General features: G+C 32.6%; 1 protein-coding gene across 1 annotated transcript in view; it reads right to left on the bottom strand.

Annotated features, from left to right (window-relative positions):
• LOC111048241 (vacuolar protein sorting-associated protein 11 homolog) overlaps positions 1-15693 on the bottom strand; it is a 43484-nt gene that overhangs the window by 15537 nt on the left and 12254 nt on the right. Inside the window, exons 3-10 of the mRNA XM_022334112.2 lie at positions 15415-15588; positions 9992-10190; positions 8502-8668; positions 7504-7593; positions 6871-7028; positions 4538-4771; positions 3743-3896; positions 3339-3485 (exon numbers count right to left, since the gene is read on the bottom strand). Of these exons, the coding sequence (XP_022189804.2) occupies positions 3339-3485; positions 3743-3896; positions 4538-4771; positions 6871-7028; positions 7504-7593; positions 8502-8668; positions 9992-10190; positions 15415-15588 (1323 nt within the window). The remainder of the gene's footprint in view (positions 1-3338; positions 3486-3742; positions 3897-4537; positions 4772-6870; positions 7029-7503; positions 7594-8501; positions 8669-9991; positions 10191-15414; positions 15589-15693) is intronic.

The raw sequence follows: 15693 nt of genomic DNA, 5'->3' as shown, positions 1-15693 counted from the left end.
CTCAGATGAGAAAGCATAATAGAGGTGTCTGTCATTGAGTAAACTGAATTCAATACCACAAGCAAAAATTTGATTAACTCATGAAATATATGTTTGTATGATAATTATTATATTCTTAATATTAGTAGACGATAAAAATTTATACAATTTTTGAAATATTTTATTCTATTCAAAATACCAGCCAACAAATATTTTTGATCTGCAATTATTCAAATCTGAACCGCGTGATCTGGAGTCAGCCATTTTTGGTAGCTGCTCAGCTGATATAATTGTTACAACTTTTGCCGATAGATAGCGCAATCGGCAGTGCCAATCAGACGACCGGTTTTTAGGTTTTAGATTTAGGTTATGTTGTTAGGAATCATTGTCACCAATACGTAAGTTATTAGAATTATTTTATTTGCAGTTTCTATAAAAAAATGTAGATGGAGGAAAAATGTTGTGTACATCACGAGCGAAAAATACTTTTTCTCCCTCAGGAAAATTGCTTCCCTCGGCTTCGCCTCAGGCTTCAAACTTTTTCCCACAGGGAGAAAAAGTCGTACTTTTCACTCTAGATATACAAATAACTATTTCACTCGCGATGTACACAACATTTTTCCTCCACCTACATTTTTACTTTCCTTGCCCTATTACCATAGGTAAGGAAAGTTATTGCTTTCCAAAAAAAATTAAGGTACCCTAATTTCAAGTTTTCTATACGTTTCAAGGTCCCCTGAGTCCAAAAACATGATTTTTGGGTGTGCGTGCGTGCGTGCGTGCGTGTATGTGTGTGTGTGTGTGTGTGTGTGTGTGTGTGTGTGTGTGTGTGTGTGTGTGTGTGTGTGTGTGTCTGTGAACACGATAACTCCATTCCTAATTAACCGATTGACTTGGAATTTTAAACTTAAGGTTCTTATACGATGAGGATCCGACAGTAAGAAATTCAATAGAATTCAATTGAAGATGGCGGAAAAAATGGCGGATAATTACTAAAAACCATGTTTTTCACGTTTTTCTCGAAAAGGGCTCTAAGGATTTTCTTCAAATTTATACCATGGATAGCTATTCATAAGCCCTATCAACTGGCATAAGTCTCATTTCTGAGAAAATTCCAGGAGCTCCGTAATATTCTTGAGAAAAATGGAGGATAATGACTAAAAAACCATGTTTTTCACGGTTTTTTCGAAAACGGCTCTAACGATTTTCTTCAAATTTATACCATGGATAAGCTATTCATAAGCCCTATCAACTGGCATGAGTCTCATTTCTGAGAAAATTTCAGGAGCTCCGTAATATTCTTGAGAAAAATGGAGGATAATGACTAAAAAAACATGTTTTTCACGGTTTTCTCAAAAACGGCTCTAACGATTTTCTTCAAATTTATGCCATGGATACCATGGATTCATAAGCCCTATCAACTGACATGAGTCTCATTTCTGGGAAAATTGCAGGAGCTCCGTAATATTCTTGAGAAAAATAACAGTTGTTACTAAAAAACCATTTTTTCACGATTTTCTCAAAAACGGCTCTAACGATTTTTTTTCATATTCATACCCTGCATAGTTATTTATCAGCTCTATCAACTGGCATGAGTCTTTTTCCTGGGAAACTAATGGGGGGTCCACCCCATCCTTGAGAAATGGACTTTGTAACCTCCCTCTCGTGCATGAGTTAGGTAGGTAGAGCAGTTTATAAAAATCTGGTGTCGTACACTCACACAACTTTCCTTGCTCATTGATCTATAAGCCTCATTCTTAAACGAGGATAATTTAGGGGAATAACATTATGTCGATTGGCGGCTGAATAATTAAAACTACGATATTGTTATTGTGTTTAGAGTACATTTTCCTTTGTTTGAATTATGGAATTTGAGGATTTTTTAAAAGTTGTCTAAACAGCTGTTCTACAACTAAAATATCGACATGTGTTCTTTTGAATAAACTGCTGTACCTACCTACCTCACGCACGAGGAGGCTACAAAGTAAATTTCTCAAGGATGGGGTGGACCCCCTGTTAGTTTCTCAGGGAGGAGACATACAGGGTATGAATTTGAAAAAATCTGTCAAGTCATTTTTGAGAAAATCGTGATAGAAATTTAACAAAATTCATTCTTCTCACGAATATTAAGGAGCTCCTGCAATTTTCCCAGAAATGAGACTCATGTCAGTTGATAGGGCTTATAAATAGCTATCTAGGGTATAAATTTGAAGAAAATCGTTAAAGTCGTTTTCGAGAAAACCGTGAAAAACATGGTTTTTTTAGCAATTATCCGCCATTTTTTCCGCCATCTTGAATTGAATTTCTTATTGTCGAATCCTCATGGTATAAGGACCTTAAGTTTAAAATTTCAAGTCAATCGGTTGATTAGGAATGAAGATATCGTGTTCACAGACATACACACATAAACACACACAGACCAACACCTAAAAATCATGTTTTTGGACTCAGGGGACCTTGAAACGTATACAAAACATGAAATTAGGTTACCTTAAATTTTTTTGGAAAGCAATACTTTCCTCACCTATGGTAATAGGGCAAGGAAAGTAAAAATAACACAGTCATAGTCAAGATATTTCATCTGTAGAACAGCTGTTTACAGCTAACAGGAAAATATTTTGAGGAACCATAATTTATTATTATTAACGAATGTGTTAATAATATTAATAAAGTTACTTATAATCATAAAGCTGTGCCCACACTGAACAAAAGTTCGACATACATGTTCGGCAAACATGTTTTTTGAGGAGCTCAGGGACAAACATTTTTAAAAGTTTGGAAAATCATTGTTTGTCAAACAAAAATTACTGTTTTTCAAACATTTTCAGAGTTAACAGCTGTGAAAAATAAAACCTGTTCTTCCCACTTACCAATTAATATTTTGTTTGGTGATGCGTCCACACTGGCCAAATATACCAATATTTTACGGGGCAAATATTGTTCGTCAAACATAAAATAAAATTTGCCCAAACTTTTTCAACAAACATTTATGTCGAACATATGTTCAGTGTGGACACGGCTTTGGTGAGGCACCATTTTATAACATTGGTGCCACCGAATAATCATTTAACCAATGGTTATTGAGATATTCCAATAACTTCTTATATTTTTCATGGAATGTACTGAATTGTGCACATTTTATTTGAATATCTTGCATTGGACTCCACATTTCATTTTATGTAAAATTTGACTATTTTAGAAAATATATTAGAGCCATATATTAGAGCCATAAAATGATTCAGTCATTGAGATATTATAATGATTCAATGGAATTCTAAAAATATATTCATATAGGTTTTGAGGAACCATAATTTCAAATGAATAATATTGATAACTAAGCAGTATTATTATTTACATACCATAATGAATTCTTTCAATTTGTCAATTTGATTGAGTTTGGTGTAGCAATTGAGCAGCAAAGCAGTGTGATCGGCGGTCGCCTGTCCTTGCTTATGCAACGCCTGCAGATAAGTCGTCAGCTTATCTATCTGGTGTGATGCCACCAACTGTCAAATACACATAAATATATGCTATTATTTTATTGTATCCATCCACCAATAAGTACATTTTTGATGCTTTCTTATCATCACAAATATCCCTTAACATTTTGAATTGAACAAGCTAAATGAACATTGGTTCATTGCATGTCCTTCTAAAATGTATCTTATGCAGTTCAAAAGTAGATAAGATCAATAATAATTTTGCCAAGAGAAATGTTAAGATAATAATTGCCAAGATATTAGAGTATAAATGACAAAATTACCTTTCTTATGACATAGGAAGGCTCTAGCTTGCCGATCGTTTTCATGTACTGCTCTATTGCACCGTTGTGGTCCCCTTTGTAATAAAGATGATCACCATATTGCAAGAAAATCTCCACCAGTGCATCTTCATCATAGTGGTGGTTCTTAGCTATTCTGTGAAAAATCGAGAAATATTTTTTTTGAGTTTATACATAGGATTCAGCGTTATAACAATCAGTAGTGTATTTTTTGTAAAAAATACATCAAGTATAAATATTATATTTTAATGTTAGTCTACTGAACTGTAAAATAGTGTAAAAAAGTGTACAACAGTGAGATCGTATGCCTTTCATTGTTGTGGTTAGCCTTACGAGAGAGAAAAGTAAGACTAGGTTATGACCTTGAACTAATCTGGTGATAGTGATTCGTGGATAAGTGATCACAGTTGCTGCTATTTCATTTCCTCTACTAGACCAAATGAAGCCCATATGCACCATCTCTGTTCAAACGGTGATTGATAAGCTGTTGGTTTAAATTGGGAATGTGGAACATTTTAATAAAAGCGACCATAACTTCATGTAAACCACAATCTCCGTGAAACGTAGATGGTGCATATGGGCCTGAGACAATCATTTGAAAAACTACTCAATTGGAGAAAAATGGATTCATTCCAGCAAGGTGACCAATAATTTCCATGATTGAAAATACTGTGTGATTACAACAAAAACGTTAATTTTAGAAACGAATCAATTCTAGAATCAAATGTATCCATTCATGGTAGAGAAATAAAAAAATATAATAAAAATGTGTATCACCTTATCGACACGTCGTACAAATTTTTCTTCAAAAGTAAGGCAAGCTTTGATTGGAGATCTTTTTCGACCAATTGGCACATGGAATTAGATCCTGTCAGCAGATAGAATGAGCCCCACTCAGCCAACACAGCTTCAACTTCTTTCAGAGGAACTGAGAAAACTATAAACTTGTTTTGAATGTCCAGTACAGTCAAAGTGAGAAGATCTTTATCTGCAGGTGCCTTCTGTTCATTCCTGAAAGAACGACGTGCAATTCTAATTATAGAATTTTATGTAGATGACAGATGACATAAAATAATTTCAATAGAAACTTGTAGAATGTTTTGCTTAGGATACTAGCAATATCTTCGACCAATGTGTGGATTATGGAAGGGAAGATGAGGAAAGTTATGAACTATAATTATAAAATAGAATGTATGATTATTAATGAATTTGAATAGTTTGTTTTTTTCAGATTTATTTCTAGATTTGTAGATTCTTGATTTGCTTATTTAACGCCTATAGGACATTATAATGACAGAATTTGTTTGACAATAGTGTTGCTATCCTTCTCTAACATTCGACAAAGCAAATAGCGCTATCCCTTTCTAGCTTTGCAATGTTGTCAGTTTACCAGAAATATTTTATTTGTACTTTTGACAGTGACTGTACAGATTTAAACAAACAATCTTTAGTTCAGTATTCTAACAAAATACTTTAGTAGAGGAGTCGTATAATTGATTAATTTTTTTTTTTTGAATAAATGAAATAATGTTTTAGATATTATCGTAAGATAAATACGAATTATACGAATAAGAAATGAAATTTTATAATCCTAGATTTCGTCAATCCTCACAAACAAACTTCAATTAGCCTACCGGTGTAGATTACTGGTACCGGTATATAAATATTGAAAGGTTATTTCAGAATTATTTCCATTGATATTATTATATTATAAATAGGATTTATATTTTTCTATTACTTTCAAGAAAAATTGAAATAGAATATTTACCGAATGACTTGATTTCTGTTTATTTGAAGTTCAGATTGATGTATCAGAGCATTTTAAATTAGCTGCCGAAATGTCAGGTGTGTGTGAAAATAAAATACTGTACTCAGTTATGAAAGTTTTGAATCAATTGATGTAAAGGAATAGTTTCCCTTGAATGAAGTTTTTGATGAATGTAGTATATTAGACATGAAACTAATTATTTTATCAAAGAAAATAAAAACTTATATTGGATCAAATGTAATTGGGTGATTTAAGTTACAGCTATCCAATATAGATGGTTGTGTTTTAGTACAGTCTGTAGCAAAATTGAGTCAAACATATAGAATCGGCAACCCTGTTTCCCATCTTTCTTCACTGCCATTATAACGTGGACCTCACTATAGTGATACTGGACTCGCCAATATAGTAATATTAAATTGATTTCAAGAATATTATTATCGTGGAGGTTCCGAACCTCTAAAGATTTAAGTTCTATATCTGAGCAGTGCTAAAGCAGACACCGTTCCAATGGGAGAATCAATAGCAATCCGATGAGATAATTATTATATGTGCAACTGGACAATTGCCTGCCAGTTCAAAAACCCCCAATTTTTTCACTCTGGAAAACATGGTGCACGAACTTCGGACCTACGTGTATAAAATTGAGAAGTAGATCAGTTTTAGGCTATAAGCATGTTGCTTTCTCACAGTCATAGCTACATGAATTGTAATGTATTAATAAATGATTATTAGGTTCAGCCATTTAGTGCAAGCTTGAGAAAGTTTTTTCCTTATTCTCCAAGTGGGTAGGATCCTTATGAGGATCATATGAAGGGATCCAAATTTCCCATAAAGGATCCCACCCGAATATTAAGATATACAAAAGTTTTAAGTTTTACAAGGTAAACATGTCTTCACATTGAATTGAATTTTATTAATTGATTTACATCTATATCTAATTGAATTCAAATTTATTTGAAAGAAATATTCAAGTGGAAATTGGAAGTATTGAAGAAGCAAAATTATGTTTCATACATGAATCAATAACCATATGATAAAAAATGAACTTTTTCATAATCAATTACTGTAGCATAATCAAACTGTCAAATAAGAACCAGAAAAAATACAAAAAATGGAAAGAAATTATAAAAAATGAAAAGAAATTATTATTGTAATGACAAAACAATAATTTTCGAATGAGAAAATGCTTCTTACCCGAAACATTTCATACCCAATACATTATGTTGACATAAATTTAGAACACGAGCATGAATAATATGCCTACATTTTCAAACATTGATCCACTATTAGATAATTTCATATGGTTTAAACACAACATTCTAAAAAATGACGCAGCGCTTACCCAATTGCAGGTGTAGCTGTCGATGAGTTTTGAGTTTTCTTCTTAGTTGAATCCTTAGCAATGATCACAATGTAGCTTTTGAATGCTTGCACCATGATTTTCTGGCCTTCTATAGCGTAGCACGGCCCACGGCCATCAGTTGTATAGCAGTAGACTGCCTGAAAGGCAAAACATTACTCAGAGACAATTGATAATAGATATATGTATTAGATCTTAGATAATAATATATCATATATTTATATATTGCGAATTTTTAATCATGAAAAGGAACATTTTCATGTCAATGGATCTCAACGTGAACATTATTGATAGGGTATTTGAAGAATGAAGAAAAATTTATAAAAGTTAATATTGAGATTTATCAATGATAAGTAATTAGATCCAAACGAATCTTTACTTGAAATTTATTGGTTCTTAAGTATCTTATGAGAAGAAAACTTATATAGGACTGATGGTTGAAGAGATAGTTTTCATGTGGGATTGTCTCTTTCCTACTGAATTATAATAGTTTAAAATAAAAGAAAGGATTGATATGAGAATGATTTTTAGGAATATAGAAAGAATGGTTTTCATTTGAAAAAATCATTCATGATAAAAGAAGCGTATTGTTTCACATAATGCGGGATAACTCACATCATCCCTGCATATCATGAAATGATCCATTGAAACATAGTCGAGCAATAACGAGCATTTGGCACTGCATCCGATCACATCCAATCTAGTCTGAAAACAAACAATTCAGAATATCAAGTCAGTGTGGTTATTATGAGCTGTGGCCTACAATAATGAAATAAATATGCATATTCCTACAATCTGTGAATAGCTCTTACACAATGACATATACACAATAAACTGAACTAAGCTCATTTCTGTGTAAAAACTATCGTAAAACCATTTTTTACAATAAAATTCACACCAGATATAGAAATTTTGTGAAATGTCTCTATATTGAGGTGAAAATTAATTTCATTCATTTCTCCTTAATATCTTTTATATTATGTTATTACATTTGATTCCAAATAGATTTGACATAATTGACTGGGTGGTAAGGATATCATTGATCGTTGATCCATTTTTACTATAATATAATTGAATTTTATTTCAAATAGATTTGACATCATTTACGGTGTGATAGTGAATATTAAAATTATTAGATTTTTTTTTAAATGACTGAAGACTGAAATTCATCATTGTTACATTTTTATAGTGAGACATTTTATAATTTGATGTAGATTCACTACTTTCACAAACCGAACGTTATCTCTTGAAGGAAATAAATATTATCTCCTTAATAAGACACAACTTAATTGGTTCATATTTCTATAGCACACAATAAAATCTGGAAACTAGACGTAACATGAACACATCAGTTGATATGTATGGGTATTTCTATACTAACGAGCAATTGCGATTCATAAATTTTTAAGAAGTATTCACAAATAGATGAAAAACAAGCCATATTCAGTTAATAATCTATTGGCAATGTTGATTTGTGCTTTATGCATTAACAAAATCCCCCATAAAATCATAAAATAAACATGTATTCTTAAAAATGTTATGCATTCCACACTCAATGGATAAAATTATTCATCAAAATTAAAAATTTTAAAAGAGAATAGAACGTGGATTACCTTTGTCTCTCTATCTTTGTGAGTTATATTGTAAAAATCTACAGTACTCAATGTCACTACAAAGAGATACGTATTCTTAGAGGTTTCTTGAATAGAAATTCCTGTTACAGATTGCTGATTTTCTTGTAGAATTTTCTGTTTAGTCCTCCTTTCTCTTGGTAGATTACCTGGAAAAGCCACGGTGCAACAGTTAAACAACCAACATCTTACACATCGTATACAGCAGATTATACTACAATAAAAAGTCAGAAGATATATAAAAATATGTTCAGGAGATGAAAGCAGTGCTGTAGTAATAAATTCATCTGAACAAAAATTTTAATTCACAAATTAGGCATGTTAATGTAATAAAATATATGTAATGGATGTGATACATAAAATATATTTGAGATTTCATCATTATAAACAAAAATGAACATTTAATGTTATAGCAGATACAGATATACCGGTATAATTTGTATCACAGCTATCTACTATAGAAGGCAGTGATAGCAGCAATTTGGCAACTCTGCCGTCCTATAATGTTCAAAGACTTTATATTGTTAATCTCACTACAGGCACAAGTGAGGGGGTACTTGTGAATATATTGAAAGTGTAAACATCATCCAGCAACAAACAATATACTACTTACGCTATGAAACTTATACTCAGCAGACAAACATATCCTTGATTTTTTGAAAAACACCTACTGTTTATAAAATTTGAGAGAATATCAGTTTTGGGCTGAGCCTGTTGCTCTATCCCAGTCATTGCTATATGATTTGCGGAAATATTATTAAATGAATAGAAGACAATGGAATCCGAAAAGAGGCCACTATACGTTAATATAATTTCCACTCAATTTGAAACGTGAATCTCAGGCTGGCCACTAACAGTAGAGCATGCATGAACGTGTAAGTTAGGATTGCGATTAATCAAATAGTCTTATTTGAAAATGAATTTATTTGTTAACTACATACTACAATAATTTTAGCAGATAGAGCTCCGTTTGCTATATGCGCTAGCTCGGAACTAACTACTAATTACAAAGCTACCTTCCACTACAACTATGCTGTATCAACAATAATGGAATGAGAAGTGCTGAGTATATAGGTAATTTTAGATATATAAATTGTATGTTTATCAGGCACACAGACACATCAACACACATACATGTTCATCATGCATGTTTTGTCATCAGCAAGAGTCTACTAACCTGAAATAAACAACTGATAACAATAAATAAGCCACTGGAAAATCACAAATTATACTGATAGAGAAATAACTTAACCTCAAATAGAGCAGCAAAGGAAAAATAAACAACAAAAAATTGGAGATGCAAAAACCTAACCTCAACAAATTTCTCGAAGTTTTCGCTATGATGACAACAAAATTTATGACGTCATGAGTAGCATGCATGTTCTACTGTTAGTGGCCAGAGTTACTATAGATATTTTATTAGAGGTAGTTTAGAATTGTAGAAGAATGAGGGTGAATGATAGGTGAATTACCTCTGTAGAGAGCGACCGAGCCATCAACGAAGCCAACGGCCATGATGGTGAGCGACTCGTTGAGGCAGAGACAGGTGGCCTGCACCGCGCGACTTGGCAACGCCGCTCTCAGGATGCGAAGGCAAACCGGGCTGCCGTGTCGGTCCACTTTGTCAACGTCCCACATCTTTATGAGCGGATTCACGCCGGGCTCATCACTCTGAAATAGAACACTCTTTCATCAAAATCAAATAACAATAGTTACACAAGAGTATATCCATCATCATACTCAAATTACAATAGTTATACAAGAGTATCTCTAGTGGAAAATTTTTACACTGAAGCACGCTGCACACAGGGTCATTACTAGCGTCCTCTAACTGCTACGAGACAGCGGAATTGCAAATGTCCGGAACTCAAATGTACATGGCATTTCCAATTTTGTGTACCCGCGTAAGCTAGTGAATGCTTAATTGACACTACAATTGTCTCTGTGTGCAGGTTGCTTGATAGACGGATGATATTATACCGTTAATAGTTTGCACGGTTTTCGGAAAAATCTCAGTACCTCTGACAATGTCTTGAATCTTATTGAGGGAGCAGCAGCAACTACAGTCATCAGTAGCTTAGAGCACAAGAGATTTGTGAACCTCAGAGCATTTGAATTTTACAAAGCTTTTTAGTCGGTAAAGCATAATATACCATCTGAGAAGCTCTCTTTTTATGGCCTTGACAAGTTAGCTGTGGATTTTATTGGTTCATAGTTGGGTTGCAGAATGCAATTTGTCTACAGAAACTCCAAATTCTCAAGTGGTGAGTTGGTTGGGTATGGTGTCCCTCAGGGTTCAATACTTGGTCCGCTGTTGTTTATCATTTACATAAATTATTTGTCAGGTGTGATAAGAACCTGCTGTGATCAAAACCAACCCTATCTTTTTGTCGATGACCTGGGCTTATTACGGACTGGAAAACAAAATATTGACACAGTTGTTGAACTGAGCACATCAAATATAATGGACTGATGTGCTTTAAACAATTTGTGTCTTAGGGTCGTTTGCACAGTATAGATTGCTAAACTCGATTAAGTTAATCTGAAAGTTTAAACTTGAATCAGTTTTCTCAGTGCATTTACTAATCCAGTTTAAGTTAAACTAGTTTAGCGTTAAGTTGGTAATAGAATGTCATCGTTTATGATATATGGAAGGCTGATTTTTACAGGAAATTTGTTATTTGTTTACAAACCATCAGTAAATTTAGGTTATGTAGCTACTATTTCCTTGTTGAAAATCCACAGAGCTGTAAGCTGTACGAGAATAAAGGTGAAAAGCGATCAAGAAATTATATTTAGTAGGCACCAAAAAATATATTTTAGAATGGTTTTAAAAAAGCGATTTTGTTACGCTTAAATTTACTACGGTCTTCCTCGTTTATTAGAAATCTCTCGAAAGCAAAATATCTCAGTTATGTGTTATTGAAAATATGTTTCCTAATCAAAGACCACTGTTAAAAATTGTCTTATTTTCTATCAAGTGGTTTATTTAATCAAATACTGGATTGGCAGTTGCTTTACTCAAGCAAAACCGTTAAGAAAATTCTCTTATCATCCCGGAAATTTAAATCATTCGTTTTTGCCCAATTTTTCTCAGTTAAAATTTCTTCGCGGTCATCTTTATCAATCGCATTAAAAACTTCTATCAATTCCTCCATTCTCCATTATAATTATTTTTACATTCAAATAATGATTTACTATAACTTAAATATTATCGCTTGTTATTCAGGTAAAGTGAGATATATCGGATTGGTTTTACCACCAGTGTTTAGAATCAACCAAACAATGATGTTCCACGAACTTTTACTATGGTGAATATAACTACAAACTCTTGAAATCAGAATTTTGGCCGCCATCTTGGATTTTTCTATTATGACAAACATTTTTGAGATTGCCATCATGGATAATCTATTCCCATACATCTTTACGAAGAGATTGATACCATTTTCAGGTCTATACTTTCAAGGGGTCATGAGTTACATGGTTTTCTAATTATTCAGGTTTGGCATATGGTGAAAAGTGTTTTCCGTTGCAAACAGTAGTATTTTCTCTTTTTCCAATGTCGCTCCAGCCGTAGAAGGTGGTCTTACAGCCTTCAACTGGATTTTGAATTTTTTATAATATTCCACAACACTGTGCCAATAATATTGGTGTTTGTTCACTCTGAATATATTTAGAGGGTAAAAAATAACATTTTTCCTAAAAAAAATCTAATTTCAAGAGTTTGAAGTTATATTTACCATGGTAAAAGTTGGTGGAATTGGATAAATCTTTCTGATATTGTAGTATGATTATTTTGGAGCTTCCAGATGGCTCAATTGATCCGATATCCTCGACATTATTAGAATTACAGACGATTTCTTGAAAATCGACATATTTTTGCCGCCATCTTGTTTTTTCATGATGACAAACATTTTTGAGATTGCCATCATGGATAATCTCTTTCTACACCTCATTATAAAGAGATTGATACCATTTCCAAGTCTGTACCTTCAAGGAGTCATGAGTTACACGGTTTTCTAATTGTTGGGACTGGCATTTGGTGGAAAAAGCGTGTTTTCCGCTGCAAACAGTACTTTTTACTCTTTTTCCGATGACGCTCCAGCCGTAAAATATAGACTTACAGCCTCCTACCAGATATCATTTTGAAGCTTTGAAAATATTTGTAACCTACTGAAAATTATCTAATTATCAATTACCCTTTATTTTATCACAACACAACTAGTTACAAATCTTCAAGAGCCATTTTCAAGTAGCCCTATAAAAAAGTGAATGATTAAAACCTACTTTTATTCAAGATAGGTATATGAAAGTTTGAAAATACCTAATTATACAATATATAGATTAATATTTATCTTCATGATAGATTAATATTTAATCAACATGAAGTGCACTAAGAAACGAAGATAATATGTTTTTCTAGGTGGTTCAACAACCATCTACAGTAACTATATTTCCCGTAATATAGTTACCGTACTGTACACCTGTCTAGTCTTAGCATCATTAGACCTGTTGGATTAAACAGCAGGAACTATAAATTGGACTTTAAAATTCTTGAGAGTGAAATGTAACCTATAGTCCGGGCGGAAATGTCATGAATAAGGCACTCCGTGATCATTATTATTTTTTCAAATATAACTCAAAATTTGAAAATAAAAGGATTTCTTATTTTAAGAAGAAACTGGTTAAATAAGAGTAAGCTAATTCTTCATAAGTTTTATGCATGTATTTCTACTTGAAACTATACTCAATAATAATAAATTATTGTAAGAAAATCATAACATTATAAACAACTACAAACTTGAAAATCAAGAAAACATTTATTTGAAAAGGCAAATAAGATTAATTCTTTGAAAAGTTAGTAAATAATGTAGATTTTTCGTGTCTTGGAATCATGACAGCACCACATTAAAAATAAAAGGTGAACATGAAAATGCATCTACTGTTATATTAAATTGCAGTTACCGGTATTTTAAAATAAAATAACTGTAATTATCTATTACATCTTATTCATATTAATTATTTATATTTTATAGTGATTTTATATTTCAAATATAAGTAATTTTATATTTTAAATCAAAATTCTCCACTATATGTTTAAAAAAAAAATGTACATGAACATGCTTCCACTGTTATTTAATTATGTTATGATTTTCCTTTAGAAAATGGACTGCACGTGAGAAGTGATACTTGACTAGTAAAACTTTCCCACTCCCTGAACTCTGAATAATAGTTATTAAACAAATTTTTCGTCATTTTCAATAAGATGTAACACCACAATAACAAAGAAAAATACCCAGTACATGGGTATTTATGTCAATCATGCTCAGGAGTAAAATGCTATTTGGGACTGCATGAAAGACCGTTGAATACATTTTATCATCATTGCACTATCCTTGGAGGATAGTTACGGCAAAAAGACAACTCAGTCTTCTCCAAATTCATTAAAAATTATTATGACCCAGTTTTTGATTATTTACCCAGGCCTTGGGTAAATACCCAATTTATATTTACCTACCTTGGTTCGTTTCTCTTATTTTATTTTCTATTCTACGTGATTTTCTAATAAGTCCTCAGTAGGCTAACTTTAAGGTGGTAATTAATAATTACCAAAATAATAATAATTAATAAAAACTACCCGCAGGGTATTTACCCGGCCCACATCACTAGCGTGTTGTAGAATATTTCCAAAGCTTTGAAATGGCATCTGTTTGAAAGCTGTAAGTCCATATTCCACGGCTGGAGCGTCATCCAAAAAGTACTGTTTGCAGCGGAAAACGCGCTTTTCCACCATGCCAAACCTAACAATTAGAAAACCGTGTAACTCATGACTCCTTGAAGGTACAGACATAAAAATGGTATCAGTCTCTTCGTTATGATGTGTAGAAAGAGAATATCCATGATGACAATCTCAAAAATATCTGTCATCATAGAAAAATCCAAGATGTCGGCCATTATTGACAGACACTTTTTTGAACTGGTTGCTTTTTGGTAATAGTGAGAGATATCGAATTGATTTCACCCTCGAAGTGTTCAATATTCACTGAACAACATTTAATGAATCAATCCCATTTGTAATACTTTTTCCAAGAGTAAAATTGAACTTTTCTGAAAAAAATAAGCCTGAAAAACTTAATTTTTGGGCAGCAAAAATTGGAGGTTTTCCAAAACTCATTAATTTTTTCTTTGAGATGCCGTCTCCAGAAGAACAAGGATGGAGAAAAATTGAGGGGTATATGAAACAATAATGTGCTTGAAACATTGTGCTCCACCTTTCCTTCTGGAATTGAGCAGATATGGTTGTAAAATCACAAAATGCACCAGAACTTGCATTTGTGTCCATAATCAGTTCAAGTGCACAGAAATGTGCATTTGCAATGGTGATCCAGAATATTATGCGATAATGTAAGAAATACAGGAGGAAGATAATACCTACATAATAAGCGATGAAAAAGGGAACATGATGACGATAAATAGGAAAAATAATAATTTTCAGTTTAATGCTGTCACAAAATTCTGTTGAACATGATTTGGTAACATAGCAACACTAACCACTTTAAAGTTAGCCTACTGAGGACTTATTAGAAAATCACGTAGAATAGAAAATAAAATAAGAGAAACGAACCAACCTTCAGAACATTTAGGTCCGTCTTCAAAACGATTTTGAGTTTAGATGGTTGAATAACTAATTTAGTTGGTTAACTACTTAGTTAGTCATTAAGTAATTAATTTAAATGAAAAAAATATAGATTTAAATTTTTCCAGTTCATCATTTCCATTTTAATTTTCGTTAGTATCGATACTGAAATTTGATACTGTCGATTTTTAAAATCAACCGTACTGGCGCACTCAAAGTCAAGTGTCCCTCTTTATTCATAAAGAACAGTGTACTCACCCCAACCGTGACAAGGTAAGGCAGATTACGAGACATTTCAAGCAAGTTGATATTGATGTTGTATGCTTGAAATGTGTTGAAAGTGAAGTTACGCGTGATGAGGTGAACTTTTCCATCAGAATCTCCAAGCACCAGCAAGCCATGTCCACTACCTGTTGCAGTAACGCGTACATCCTGTAAATTTTTACAATGCTTGATATTATTTTTAATATTTAAAAGCGGATTGTAATGCTGAAAATATTTTTTTTTGCTGCTGAGTATCAGTTTCATAGCATAAGT

This window comes from Nilaparvata lugens, chromosome 2, assembly GCF_014356525.2.
Source record: "Nilaparvata lugens isolate BPH chromosome 2, ASM1435652v1, whole genome shotgun sequence".
Lineage (NCBI taxonomy): Eukaryota > Metazoa > Arthropoda > Insecta > Hemiptera > Delphacidae > Nilaparvata > Nilaparvata lugens.
This window is presented reverse-complemented; position numbering and strand designations above follow the sequence as displayed.